The 15,320-nt window shown below is 43.6% G+C and overlaps 1 protein-coding gene across 3 annotated transcripts in view; it reads right to left on the reverse strand.

Moving 5' to 3' along the window:
- Positions 1-15,320, reverse strand: part of LOC149187411 (uncharacterized) — a 143,891-nt gene that overhangs the window by 89,248 nt on the left and 39,323 nt on the right. For all 3 annotated transcript variants that reach the window (XM_089411346.1, XM_089411347.1, XM_089411348.1), the window contains one exon: positions 543-622. In XM_089411346.1, coding sequence (XP_089267472.1) covers positions 543-622 — 80 coding nt within the window. The remainder of the gene's footprint in view (positions 1-542; positions 623-15,320) is intronic.

The raw sequence follows: 15,320 nt of genomic DNA on the forward strand, positions 1-15,320 counted from the left end.
ATAAATTTGGGGTTGTTAATAATTGAAATATTGTCTGTTGCCACTGCTGTTTTGTTTTGTATTTAATAACAGAACTAGGGCTGAATTTACAAGGTTGGAATCCAAGAAATCTCTCTTTAAGAGGTGAAAATTCTGAACTCTGAATTCCATGAAATTCCCACAATAATATCCACAACAGAATTGGATTCATAGTAAAAAGTTTTATGAAAATCAGCTAGGATAACGATGAGTTGCATTCCACACAGAAAGTTAGTTTCACTTGAACATTCCAACCAGAGAATAACAAATAGCTGTATAAATTTGCTGCAAATTTCAACCCACGAGTACGAAAAAAATGGAAATTTGATTCTTTTTACTCAAGTCTGCTTCTCTGTCTAAAAAATTAGAAAGATATAATCAACAAACTCAACCAATCAACACCCAAGCATACAAGTGACAACATCACCATTTTGGATATAATATAACATGACATGTGAGAAAATAAAGCACAAATCAGCCCAGTAATTCATATCATAAAAAAATTGGGAAGAACTTGGACTAACCGAAGTCAACTTGGTGAAATCAGGAACTTCATTCTTTTGCAAAATAGCCTTTTCCTCTGGTTCTAATAATTGCTCTACTTCTACAGGTATCAAGAAAAAATTAGTCTCCCAATACTAAAAATTTCTCCAAGGATTTCTAAAGGAAAGTGTCATAAAAGAAAAAATAGATATACATGACTAAGATGATACCTCAAAAATATACTGACAGTAGAATCATAACTACTATCCTCTCAGATATTCTAAAGGAAAAAAAATACTGCTTTTTAGTTTTCTAAAATCACAATGCAAGTCAAAAATATTTAAGATCCCAACTGAAACATGTGATGAAAATATTGAACTGCTCTTTTGGCAATCACATCAGAAATAAACAGGAAAGACAGTCAAGGTAGGCCTATCCAACATTATATGAAATACAAATCCCACATAGGTTTTGGGTTTAGTGTATTAACAATGTGAAATAGGAATTACAAGGAGAAACAAAAGGAAAAAAGTGTGAAATAGGAATTACAAGGAAAACAAGTTATATCGTGTACAGAAAATAGCCATTAGTAGAGAACACTATAAAAAAAGGTTGTCAAAAAGTTCCAAAGAGCTTCTAAACAATTCTGAATGACCAAAATGAAAAATGCGAATGAAGTGTGGGAAAGTAAGAAGTGTCATGAACACTGTGAGAATAGGTTTTAACAGCACATACACACACACACAGATATTTGATCACATATTAGGAAAAATGTTTAGCAAGCTATGCCTTGTTAATTATGGCATCATTTGGAGCCAAGTGGAGAAGAGGCCTTTTAAATCTAGGATTTTTAGTATGGTGGTTGAGACCGGATCCCCCTCCTGATCTTATCAAGAAGCTCACAATTAAGAATTGGATCTCTGAAAAATTGTAATATTCCTAATAGAAATTTACAATAGAATACCAAAGACATGCACTAGCTACAGCATACGAACAACCATATAATTCTGAAAATGACACATGCAGCAATAAATTACAACTCCATTGTGCAGCAACAATGATTCTGAGCCATTCTATTTATAAACCATGGAATTTGATTACAATGGGAATGGAAAGTGTGCACCTTGGCTTGCTAGGGAAGAAAGCAAATACCCAGGTGAGAATAGCTGCAAATCTCCTCTCAAAATGGCTCCTCAAGGCTATACATTTTACCCAGAAGATTTATGCACTACTGCTATAGGTGAACTGAAGTTTGAGAGCCCAAATCACCTCCAAAAATTCTGCAAAATTAGGATTATACTCTTTGAAACCATTCCAACAAAACCCAGAAAGGGTTTGGGCTAATTCCGACCCTCCCAGAATTACCCAAATTTGGTGCTACACCCTCCCTGGCAGGTTTCTACGTCCCCCACAACCACAACTGCTCAATATGCCACTTATCCCTCCTCAAATAGCTGTAGGAATCCCCTGAAAAATCCGTTCAGAAGAACTGAGTGAATTCCCTTCCAAAATCTGGCACAAGTGATATGAATCCAGCCCCGTGAATTCTGCTCGGAAACACTACTGCGCAGGCCCTAAACTGGTGAGTTCAGCTCTCCTAAAAGCAACAACTCGAGGCCTTGAAATTCTCCACAATTGCTGGTCCAACTTGAGTGAAATTTCTGCTAAATTCTCCGGCCAAAATACCCCTTAAATCTCCCTCAACTCAATGGTACGACTTTGCTCCTCCATCTCCTAGAAGTTCGAACTGGTTGAAGGAAAGGCTGAACTGACCTGCAATCTCCAGCGAAATTGTCTCCCACTAAGTTCAAAAATTCCCTCTTAGGATGGCACTCAAAGTCCACCGAAAGAAAGGTTGGAATTTCCCCATGGAAATCCCTGTGCTCAAAGTATGGTTTGACTTGGCTATTAGCACAAGCAAACTCTCAAGTTAGATGAAGGAACAAAGAACCCCAAAATTGAGCTTGCCTTTGCCTTTTGTAGTTGCTCTCCTCTTCCTCATGTGATCCATGTTACCCACCACTTCGTTGGTGATATCCCTAGGAGAAATTTTTCTCCATGATGAGCCCCAGCTGGCAACCAACAACCCCTTGATGCCTCCTACTAGCTCGTTGTGCCATTTCTCTGCCACTTGAGCCAGCCATGTGGTTCCTCACCCACTTGTATTGATTGTATGTTTGAAGGTGGGCCTCCCAAATATAAAGGTATGTCTTGTCATTTGGTAATTGAGTATTGGGTTTACTTATCATGGATATTTTTGGGTATGGAATGACGGGGGATTTGGCAGAAACAATGGGCTTAGTTTGTGCTCATGTCCCCTTGATCTCTTTTGGTTGTTACCCTTGGATCTTAGTCCCGTGGGATCTCCTTTATTGACCATTTGGTTCTAGGGTGGTACTGTTAGCTCTGCTACAAACACACATCCATTCTGAACTTTGGCCCTCCAATTATGGCTAAAGGCTTTCCACCGATTGAAAAACTTGCAAGAGGAAAGCCCTTTGGAGGGCGGAAATACACAATTGGAGGAGGCGAGCAATGGCAGCGACATGAGACTTCGCCGATGAGCGATCGCCGATATCGCATCGGCGTATCGCTATCGGCATTGTCAAAGGGGCAGGTGCAATCACCGATGGGCCGGACCCGACGACCATACAACGCTGCACTTTATATTATTTCGGGTCCGCAGCGTCCGCCGATATCGCATCGGCACTTTCAAAGGGGCGGGGCTTTAACATAAGTTATGGTGCGGGCCGACGGGCCGGACCCGATATATGCACAACACTCCATTTCATATTTTTCAAGTCCGCACCCATAGCGTTTTCAATGTATTTTGTGTATTTTCTTTGTATAAAGAAAATATAAAGGGATGCCTGGCAAGCGCCAATTGCGATGGGATTTCGGATCCGAAAGGGTTGTAAAGGCCAAATATATATATTTCAAATCCGCCAAAACCAATTTTTCATGGTTTGCGGCAGTTTTGCAGGTATTTGTCAAATATTAAAAAACAAGGTAGGGGCCTGTTTTAACGTGAATTGCGAGCCAAAGGCGGACCCGATAGTGAATAGACTATGCCTGAGCCTTTTTAAAAGTCAACATGGAAGCAGTGATGGGCAGGAATGTATAGTTTGGGCATCGTTTCACTGTTTTAAAGCCAAACAGTCATGATTGAGTCGTTTTAATGATTCAGCAGCTGCCATTAATCAAAAGTATGGCCGAGGAGGAAGCAGGACACTGTTTATCAATGCAGAGCATTCAATGGTTATGGTTCCTTTGGTATTTCACGCCACCTGCTCCAAGGAGGACTGCAGAGCAACAGAAAGGTCAAATCCAATTACAGCACAGCCAGATTTGTATCAGCGGCCCATTCCTGAATGTAAATGTGGTTGGTGGCCATTTATGGGCTCCTCCACGCATAGCTAACAGAGAGATATTTTGTAATGTAACACCATATATACCCAGAACAGAGATGTAATCGATTGATGAGGGTTAGATGAAGAGAACCCTGTTGTAAGGTTCAACTTCTGGAGACTGTAACTACTTTGTAACCTGCAGCGTCTGGTCTTCATTTCCAGCTAATACAAGCTTCTTTTGTTGTTTATTGCTCACTTTCCACTTCTCTTTCTTGTTCCAGGCTGTGCCTGTTTGCATTTGTTCTATTGCTGTGAATGTTTAGCATCAGAGGGGCTGTCATCCCACCTTTGTGTTAGGATTTAGCAAGTATCATAGAACATGTGTGCAGGTTTCTGTTGTTTAATGCATAGAGAGCTGTCATCCTATCTGTGCATTAGAAACTAGATTTACAGACCTCTTAACTGGTTGCAGCCGGCCATCACAGGGTCCTGTGCATTTGCTGGTGTGGTCAGTCTTCTCCATTATCACCTTATCCTCAAACTGTGAGTAATAGGTGGTTAAAAGCCTTGTAGTCTGGGGGTGTTCACCCATGTCTGGGGTCAATCATAGTAGAAGTGGTTATCTGGCTTGAATATGCAGCATTTGTTCCATTCGTCCACCATTTATCCAACTATATTTGGTTGAATTTGTAATGTTCCCGAGCATCACCGATATGCAACCTAGGTGAGTTTCTTGGGGTGATAACATTAAATGGCGTCGTTGCCGGGGAGAAGAGAATCGAAGCTCAGCTTCCCTGGGAGACGACACAGCTTCAAGCTTTGATGACAGACAAGGTTTGAACACAGACTTTGGTTGTAATCATCTGTCTGGCGACTCCACTGGAGGAAGGCCATCCTTTGGCGACTCCACATTGAAGTTCTGGTCTAGTTCGTGAAGCATGCTCGGAGAAATCTTCAGAAATCACTAGCTGGCCAGTGCCTGATCCTGAGAGGATCGATAAGCAGAAGAAACTTTGCGGAAGGGAGCATCAGGATCAGGTAAGCCTTAAAGAATTTTTATGTGTCTCTGTTAGTGAAGTTCACCTTCAGAGATTCATACAACTCCTTGTTATTCATTTCCCTTTCGGACCTCAGTTGAAAGAAGCATCCGTGCTGTCTATCGTATTCCTCTGTCTCTGTCATCCTTTTCATTGATCCATTCCACTCAGTCTACCAGTATCCTTGTACCTTACCTCAGCCATGGCAGGCCAGCAAGCTCTCACAAAGATAGAACGAATTGTTGCTGCTAGGTATGGGCCTTTAGTTTTGCCTACCCCTTTGAATGCCATGCCTGTAGGAGATTATATGGAATATATGCCTAAGTTTACTGGTGCAGAAGGAGTATCAGCTGAAGAGCACCTCGAATCTTTTTATTGTTATGCTGATAACCTAGACATCAATGAAGAGGATGTCTGGATGAGGGTTTTTGTCCAAAGCCTAGATGGGGAGGCTAGGAAATGGTTTAGAGAATTACCCCCTAGGTCTATTGCAGATATTGGGGCCCTAGATGATGTATTATTAAAGCACTGGGGAAGTAATAAAGATCTGCTCTATTATCATACTGAATTTGGGAACTTGCAGAGAGAAGATGGTGAGTTGCTGTCTGATTTCAATATCAAATTCAATCATGTGTACAGCAGAATACCAGCTGAAATAAAACCTACCCCTACTTCTGCCATGATTACTTATTCTAATGCCTTCGATTCTAGGTTCTGCCTACTATTAAGAGAACGAAGATGTACTTCTTTGGCTGATATGCAAGCTGCAGCCTTTGAAGTAGAAGCAAATATTATGGTTGCAGAAATACTTGAAGGTGATGATGAATGCAGAAGTCAGGGAGGTGAATCCTCATCATCCTCAGAGCCTGAGATTGATAAATTAGCTAGGATGATCGAGCTTTTGACCTCTGAAGTTTCCAAATTAAAGGTTGAGCAGTATTCTAAGGAAGCAGGAGCTCCTTGTTCCATTTCTCTTCCAGCTCCAAATCTATATAAAGGAGCACAGGAGCAATTGCAGATTTTGCAAAGAAACAGGGATGCAAACGAGGATCAAAGGGTGAAGACCCTTTGTCAGAATATAGTCATGAAAGAAGATCTGTTTGAAGAAGAGGAGGAGGTCCATGGTTTGGGAGGTGCTCCTTTCCTAACCAGAGCTGCATATGAAGAAGCAATAGCTAGAGGAACTGCTCGTGAGCTTGTTGTAGCTGCAGAACAACAAGCTGATCAGCAGCAGCAGATCCCTTCATCCTCAAATAATCTGAGCCCAAAGCCAACTTAACTTCCCATGACTATGCAGATCTGCCAATTGTACAGCCTGCTGTGGTCCCCAGCCCAGTAATCAAGAAGGGAGAAGAATTTCCCCCATCATCTTTTGTTTCCTTGTCTGCTCATCAGGAAAGCCCTCGTTGCTGCCCCTTGAACACTGAGGCAGAATATAATTCTATGCTCAAGGCTGAAACTGGTAATCTCGGCCTTGATATTCCGATGCCTGCCCAGAAGGCCTCCACAAAGATTGAAACGGCAGCTTATCAGATGACAGAGGAAGAAAATGCACAGTCATGGGACTCCTCCTTGGATGAGGGTTGTTTAAAGAAAGATTCAGGAGCAGAAAATGGCTCTGTGTCCCCTGCACAAGAATACAATGGTGCATCTTTCATATTAGTCGTGCAGACTACAAAAGGCACAGACAAGTACACAGCAGCCATGATTATCTAGCAGGTGTACAAAGGCTCCTGTGAAGAGCATCCAAGGACGAGAACATACAGAAAGGGAGTGAAATTTGATCCCTACCTACCTGTCAAGCTCAAATGTCCTAAACTCTTTGAGGTAGAGGATCAAATCAATCCAGTCCTGCTGATCTATGATGAACCGGGCTGAGAGCAGGAGAAACAGTTTTGGTTGCCCTGCAAATGGGCAAATTTTGAAGTTTAAGTTTTCAGGCTTTTATGTTTGTAATTAAGTTCTTTTACAGTTTTATGTTGTATGCTTAGTTGACTCCATGCCCAATGGACACTAGGCAAGTGTTTTTATAGCTGGTTTTGTATGAAGGCATTGGTCTACAGGTTCTTGAGACCTCACAGGGAGGATCTCATCCCCAGAAGGAGCCAATGTTAGCTCTGCTACAAACACACAGCCGTTCTAAACTTTGGCCCTCCAATTATGGCTAAAGGCTTTCCACCGATTGAAAAAATTGCAAGAGGAAAGCCCTTTGGAGGGCGGAAATACACAATCGGAGGAGGCGGGCAGTGGCAGCGACATGAGACTTCGCTGATGAGAGATCGTCGATTTCGCATCGGCGTATCGCTATCGGCATTGTCAAAGGGGCAGGTGCAATCACCGATGGGCCGGACCCGACGGCCATACAACGCTGCACTTTATATTATTTCGGGTCCGCAGCATCCGCCGATATCACATTGGCACTTTCAAAGGGGCAGGGCTTTAAAATAAGTTATGGTGCGGGCCGACAAGCCGGACCCAATATATGCACAACACTCCATTTCATATTTTTCAAGTCCGCGCCCATAGCGTTTTCAATGTATTTTGTGTATTTTCTTTGTATAAAGAAAATACAAAGGGATGCCTGGCAAGCGCCGATTGCGATGGGATTTCGGATCCGAAAGGGTTCTAAAGGCCAAATATATATATTTCAAATCCGCCAAAGCCAATTTTTCATGGTTTGCGGCAGTTTTGCAGGTATTTGTCAAATATTAAAAAACAAGGGAGGGGCCTGCTTTAACGTGAATTGCGAGCCAAAGGCAGACCCGATAGTGAATAGACTATGCCTGAGCCTTTTTAAAAGTCAACGTGGAAGCAGTGATGGGCGGGAATGTATAGTTTGGGCATCGTTTCACTGTTTTAAAGCCAAACAGTCATGATTGAGTCGTTTTAATGATTCAGCAGCTGCCATTAATCAAAAGTATGACCGAGGAGGAAGCAGGACACCGTTTATCAATGCAGAGCATTCAATGGTTATGGTTCCTTTGGTATTTCACACCACCTGCTCCAAGGAGGACTGCAGAGCAACAGAAAGGTCAAATCCAATTACAGCACAGCCAGATTTGTATCAGCGGCCCATTCCTGAATGTAAATGTGGTTGGTGGCCATTTATGGGCTCCTCCACGCATAGCTAACAGAGAGATATTTTGTAATGTAACACCATATATACCCAGAACAGAGATGTAATCGATTGATGAGGGTTAGATGAAGAGAACCCTGTTGTAAGGTTCAACTTCTGGAGACTGTAACTACTTTGTAACCTGTAGCGTCTGGTCTTCATTTCCAGCTAATACAAGCTTCTTTTGCTGTTTATTACTCACTTTCCACTTCTCTTTCTTGTTCCAGGCTGTGCCTGTTTGCATTTGTTCTATTGCTGTGAATGTTTAGCATCAGAGGGGCTGTCATCCCACCTTTGTGTTAGGATTTAGCAAGTATCATAGAACATGTGTGCAGGTTTCTGTTGTTTAATGCATAGAGAGCTGTCATCCTATCTGTGCATTAGAAACTAGATTTACAGACCTCTTAACTGGTTGCAGCCGGCCATCACAGGGTCCTGTGCATCTGCTGGTGTGGTCAGTCTTCTCCATTATCACCTTATCCTCAAACTGTGAGTAATAGGTGGTTAAAAGCCTTGTAGTCTGGGGGTGTTCACCCATGTCTGGGGTCAATCATAGTAGAAGTGGTTATCTGGCTTGAATATGCAGCATTTGTTCCATTTGTCCACCATTTATCCAACTATATTTGGTTGAATTTGTAATGTTCCCGAGCATCACCGATATGCAACCTAGGTGAGTTTCTTGGGGTGATAACAGGTACTACTTGGGAAAACACGATTTTGGGTGCGTGGTCTCGCTCCTTTATCCGCAAATATCACTCCCTTTCCATTCACTATACCCCCATTTATCTTTTCTCCAACCTAGGTCCACATAGGGCTAGCCTCCCTATGCCCTTGCGCCCACCTTGGGTCAGGGCTAGAATAATGCCCCAAAGGTTGAAGCAATTAAAAGAAAAAGTGAAAAGCATAAATGGCCACATTTAATAGGAAATTGTACCACAAAAAGCAAAAGATGGTCGGGACAAAAATAATTAGCATGTGGACAAAAGCTATTACATGAGCTCTACCCCAATCATTGGCAATCACCCTAGTTCCATAGGCCCTAGATAAGCCTCCTCTATCATTCAGGAACCCATGGTTGTCCCAACCCCTAGAGGGAAATAAACTGCCCTACCTAAAAGGGGGTAATCACTGCTATATCTTGCACATCATGCTCTTGTCCTTTGAGCCCTGAGCAGTTAATTAAAGAAAAATCATAAAAGGCAAAAAGGTATATGAAGAAGGGTGGAAAAAACAAGGTCGGGGCACCTCATGTACCACGATTGCTCCCTTCTATACATTACATACCCAAGTGTGGGCTTCCCCTTAACTATCTACCCTTATGCTCCACTATGTGGCCCAAGACTGCTGTTAATTTTTGGTATGTTCTATGCTTAAGAGCAATTTACTTCAATTTTCTTGTTAGCCCAATATCAATATCCAGTTTAGCAATCACATCAGCATGATAGTAAAATGTAGATAGAACATAACATAAACAATAGAAGACAAGCCAAGACAAGAGAACACAACATGTGGCACCATCCCGGGACAAACCCCAATGTGGGGAAACCCTTGATCAATTCTTCTTATATTCTTCAATAGTTCAGTAGAGAGAGAGAGTACAAATATACAAATCTGATATTTTATGACAGCAGTAGAAAAGCCTAGGTCAAAAATATCAATGTTGATCAAACAAGATGGAAAACTTCCTCTAGGTGACTTGGTCAAGCCCAGTCAACTTCGGCCTTCAACAGTTAGCTTAATCAACCCAAACACTGCTCATAGTTCTGATTTGATTCCGCTTGATTGTTGTTCTGGTTAGGGCACTTGCAACAGCGCTAAACTTCCTTGACAGTCTCCAAACAGTCGTAAGAGAACTGCGGCATACCCTTTAGTAACTCCTTCCTTTGCTATGATGTTGTGGCACATCCTAGACTGCCCTATGCAGCCCTTGCTATGGTGCTATGGCCTGTGGCCTAGCACATGGCAACCCCTGTAGCAAACGTCTTCAAAATAGTGCTCAACCACCATTAACGCAACAGCATTTAAGCCACGCCAACTCTATTGTTTTGAACTTGCTGCAATTCTGGGACTAGTTAGGGGCACTAACCACAGTCCCTAATAGCCCATCAAATTGGCCCAGAATTGCTCTTATTGGTTGCGGTTGTCCTCCAATGGGATGTTGCCCTCCACAATGCTCCTTTAGGTAGTATCAATCCCAACACATAGACTTGTCTCCCTAAAACAGTTGCGGCACCTTACAGGACTTTAACTAGGCATGCGGCAACCTCTTAGGAGGATTTTCCACCCTCCAGCAAGTCCTCAAACATACCTCCTTGCCTTGGCCTCCAAGAACAGGGCCTCGGCCCTCCAACCAGTAGCTCTGTCCTCTAAACGGACCCCTGAAACAGCCCTTAAATGCCCTCGTTGTCCAGTCGTCTCCTTGCCGCGGCTGGGGCTTCCTTTGGTTGCGAAAAAGGCTCCTTTTCTATGGCTAGGGCTCCTCTAGATCTCGGCTAGGTTTCCTCTCTTGACTGCGGCTAAATCTCCACTTGACTGTGGCTAGGGCTCCTTAGATCTCTCTTTCCACCACATCCTCCTTGTGAGAAGACATACCCAAACAAATGGAGAGAGAGATCATGAGATGATGTGCTCCTAAAAAGACTTGAGGTCTCCTCTATTTAAATGCAACGTTGAGGTTGAGCTGGGGGTAAAATTGTTTGTTTAGCTGGCCGACCTTGACAAATTGTCAATAATATGAATAAATTCATATCTCCATAAATACGTGTTGGAATCGGATGATCTTTAGATCAATCCTACACCTCTCGAAGAGAGGAATCCAAGAAAAATATCAGCAGCCATAAATAAGATGACCCACATGGAGTTTGACCCTAGTTGCCAATTTTAACACTCGCTCTCAACTAGGGAGAACTCCATCTGCTAATCCATCTGTCCGTCGGTACTATCTCTGCCATCAATGCACTGCTCTACTCTGCTGAACTATGAAGAAGAAGAAGTGGTCGAGAATGTATCATACCCTTCTCTACTGACCCAAAGTCACTCGTAGATAAAAGAGGGTGTCTCATACCACTCTTACTGACCAGAAGTCTTCCAATAAGGAGAGTGTGCCATACCACTCTTATTGACCCAAAGTCAGTTCCAATTGATCCCAAATCAATATCATCCTAGCATAGGGAGTACGGTAGTACACGATGTGTCCATCGGTAGTACTATGGTCCCTATCCTCATTTCCCTACTCATTGGCCAGATGAGAGGTACTTACCATGAGTCCCAGACTGCATGGCTAGGATGTCTCATCAGGAGAAGGATGAGCCACTCATCTTCCCTACATGTCGCCATGGGGTATCACAGGGGAAGGCTGAACCACTCACCCTGTACGCAACAAATCACTAGGGGAAGGCTGGACCACTCACCCTATGATTGTGTCTCAGCAGGAGAAGGATGAACCACTCATCTTGCCTACATAGAAAACCACTAGGGGAAGGTTGAAACACTCACCCTCTGGTTGCTCATCGCTCCAAAAAGTACCCCAAGCCCCCCAGAGCTCCAAGAGCTCAATATCCATATCATAAAGGACCCTCATAAGAGGGTCTCTCCATGACTCCTAAACGTTCTCGGAAAGTAAAAAATTTGACCTTTCCCAGGGGCTTCGTCAGAATATCAGCAACCTGCTCATCAGTCCCAATGTGTTGGAGCCTTATTGCTCCTCGTTGTACCATCTCCCGGATAAAGTGGTACCTGATGTCTATGTGTCTATGTGCTTGGCGCAATCATGAAATACGGGACTCTCTGGTAATCGGATCCCACTTTGGTTGTCGCAGAGGATCACGATGGTATCCAGCACATGTCTAAATAGCTCACTGAAGAGCTTTCTCAACCAAACAGCATCACAAGAGGCCATACTCGCAGCTATGTATTCAGCCTTAGCGGTGCTCAAAGCAACAGACTTCTGCTTCCTGCTCATCCAGGATATCGAAGCAGAATCCAAAGAGAAACAGCACCCAGAAGTGTTATTGCAATCCACCACACTTCCTGCCCAATCAATATCAAAATAACCATGCAGCCTCACATCTTCAGCAGTGTATCTCAGTCCATGAGTGATTGTGCCTCGAAGATATCTCAAAAGATTCTTGGCACCAATCCAATGAGAGTGATGAGGCTCAACCATATATTGGCTCAACGTGTTAACTGCAAAACATATATCTGGACGAGAGTTCACCAAGAACATCAGTGCTCCTCTAAGTTGATGATACTCAAAAGCATTTCCCAATTCGGGTCCAGCAGCACTACCGCATAACTTCTTGCTTCTTGAAGTTAAGCTCCATCGGAGTAGTCACAAGCTTGCATTCCACCATCCCAAATCTTTCCAATATCTTCACAACATTTTTCCTTGAGATAGGAAAATTTCTCCTGGCCTTTACCAAACCTCCAACTCTAAGAAGTAGTGCATTAGTCCTAGGTCCATCATCTCAAATTCGGAAGCCAACTCCCTCTTACATTTGTGAATAAGAGGGTCTACACCTGTTAGAAAGAGGTCATCCATATAAACTACCAGTATGAGAGGTTTATCATCCTCAACCTTAAAGTAAAGGTTTGGATCAACTTCACTCCTAGTGAATCTCAGCTTCATCAGATAGCTATCAATCCTCTCATACCAAGCCTAGGGTGCTTGCTTCAATCCATAGATAGCTTTCTTCAACCTGCATATATGAGATTCCTGGCCATGAACCTCAAACCCCTCGGGTTGTTCCACATCTATGGTCTTGCTATTACTTGAGGGGAATAGTCCTCTTTGTTGAAATTTCTAAGTATTACCCGTTAGAAATTTTATCTGTATTCTCTGGTTTATTTCGCCTACTTGTTTAATTACTATGAAGTTATTTAACCATATAAACGCTGAAATAAACGCAATACAGTCTCAACCATCTACAGATCAATAGCTGAAAGAAATAGACAAACACACAAGGGACACCGTTATTTTTGGACAATCATCCCCGGAAAAACCCAACTTGGGAAAATCGGTGCAGCAATTCTGAGGGTTATATTATTATGCAGTCTTTCTAAGTACAACTGGGTGCCAAACTGGCTCACCCGACAGAGAAAATAATCTGACACTAATACCTCTCTCTTCGGAAGCAGATATTCTGAAAGTCTGCCCCACGAAACCCTCTCCAACGCAATTTGAAGCTCAGCGTCAGCCCTCTTGGCCACTGCGTTAGCCTAAAACCCCTTATGTTAGCTTTCTAAGGCTCTGCGCAGCCTCTCTAGCTCTTTGCGTCACTCCTACAGCCTCTGCGGCTCCCTCTCGCTTTGCGTCTACCTCTCTGCCTCTGCGTTGGTCTTCTAGCTCTATCTCTGCCTCTCTGCCTTGTACTCACTGCCCCTCGCTGCAAACTAATCACTGATTCGATTTCACTTAGCAAACCTCGCTCTAGAAAATCGAATGACTGATCACTCTGTGTGTTCTCCAACTGACCCTCAAGCCTCCTCTTATACTTTTTATGTTGGTCCTTCAAGGCCAGGATTACATCTTTAATCAACGGCTAAGATTAGATTTGGCTTGATCCATGTCATTTAGAACCTTCTAACCCAGTTTTATATTAATACCCATTTTATTTTTCCTAATTTTAGACTTAGGAACCTAATTAAAAATATTAATCATTTTAATATCTCCTTAACCGGGTAGAATCTGCCCAAACCATTTCTAGGTCTTAGAGATCTCATGTGCTTTAGCCTCTCCACCAATTTTCATGGCTAGAGCACATCCGATGCTACCCCAAATCAACACTCCCTCTTAGCGAGGACTATGCTCTAGTAATACTCCATACTAAGCATCCCCTGATTTTACGACACTGGTACCTATGTTGATGCCAGGCCTCCCCGCCCAACATCCTCTGCACTATTGCATCCTATACTATTTCCCATTGCTCTGCCACTACCACTACTACATCTGTATAGCAGCTCCCTCTGCATCCGTGCTGTTGTTGGTCCTTTCTCCCAACACTGCATCTACACTACAACCCCCTCTCATCATGTTGCATCGTGCTACTGCTACTGCTATTGCACTGCAACTTAGTTACTGAGAAGTAACTAATTCACATCCCTGTCAAGCTAGAAACACTCCCGATGTTGAAGCTCTCTCTGCCGCTATATTGTGCTCCCTCTGCTGCCTCTGCGATGTTGCAACAACCCCTTGCCTCTCGCACCACTGCAAACCTCTTTGTGTCATCCTGCACTGCTGCAACCTCCTTTGTGCCTCTCGCATTACTGCAACCTCCTCTGTGCCTCTCACATTGCTGCAACCTCCTCTGTGCCTCTCGCACTGTTGCAAGCCTCTTTGCGCTGCTAGGGACTTCTGCACTTCTAGCACTCTCTGTCGCTTCATCGGCATTCGTTTCTATTGACATCCACCATCCTGCTACACTCACTTCGAGGCTCCGGTAGCCAAGTATAATCCGAGAGTTTGGGTACCTCAAGGATCCTGCCCCTCATCGCCTATAGTCCTCCTGACTACAGCTCGATGTCTCCCCACCTCTTCTCTAGAGGTACATGAGCACTCATGGCACAATCATCATCCTCCTCTACCTCCTTTTTCGCCTTCGCTGGTGCTGCCTTGGAGTCAGACACCTCTCCCTTATTCTTCTTCCTCAGACACTGGTTCACATAATGCCCCAGTTCCCCACAATTGAAGCACTTAATCTTGGAGAAATCCTTTTTCTTCCTCTTCCCATGCTCTCTCGCAGATGCCAGAGTTGCATCCTCTTCCTCCTCTTTCTTGATCTGGGCCCCATTGCTGCTACTTCCTGTCTTGGTCAGCTGTCTGATCTCTTCTTGGCGAGAGTTGCCCACAATTCTTCCCATCCTAGAAGAATCGCTCTACCCAAAATGCTTTGGACGAACGTCTCCCACTCCTCGGAGACTGCGTTCAGGGCAGTCCTCACCATTAACTCCTGATCCAGCATGGCCCCTATGGAAGTCAATTGGTCCCCGATCTCCTGCAACCTGCTAAGGAAGTGATCTATCTACTCCCCCTTATGCATCTGGTACGACCGCAACTGATTCTCCAGTAGAATCTTCCTCTGCACGGAAGTGCCTTGATACAATGTCTTCAAGGTATTTCCTTTGTTGTCTCCTTCTCGGCAATATGCTGGACCACATGATCCTTGACCCCATCAAGGATTATGCATTTCACCTTGGCCATCGCATCCTCATACTTTTCATTATCAGCTGGGTCGATAGGGATAGCCACGGTTCTCAAGGCAAAGGCCTTGATGTGATGTCTATCTAGAACGGACAGGATCCTGGCCTTCTAAATCACAA

The sequence above is a fragment of the Pinus tabuliformis genome, chromosome 3_1 (assembly GCF_031772625.1).
Source record: "Pinus tabuliformis cultivar Carrire ecotype Pingquan chromosome 3_1, CPIR1, whole genome shotgun sequence".
Taxonomy (NCBI): Eukaryota; Viridiplantae; Streptophyta; class Pinopsida; order Pinales; family Pinaceae; genus Pinus; species Pinus tabuliformis.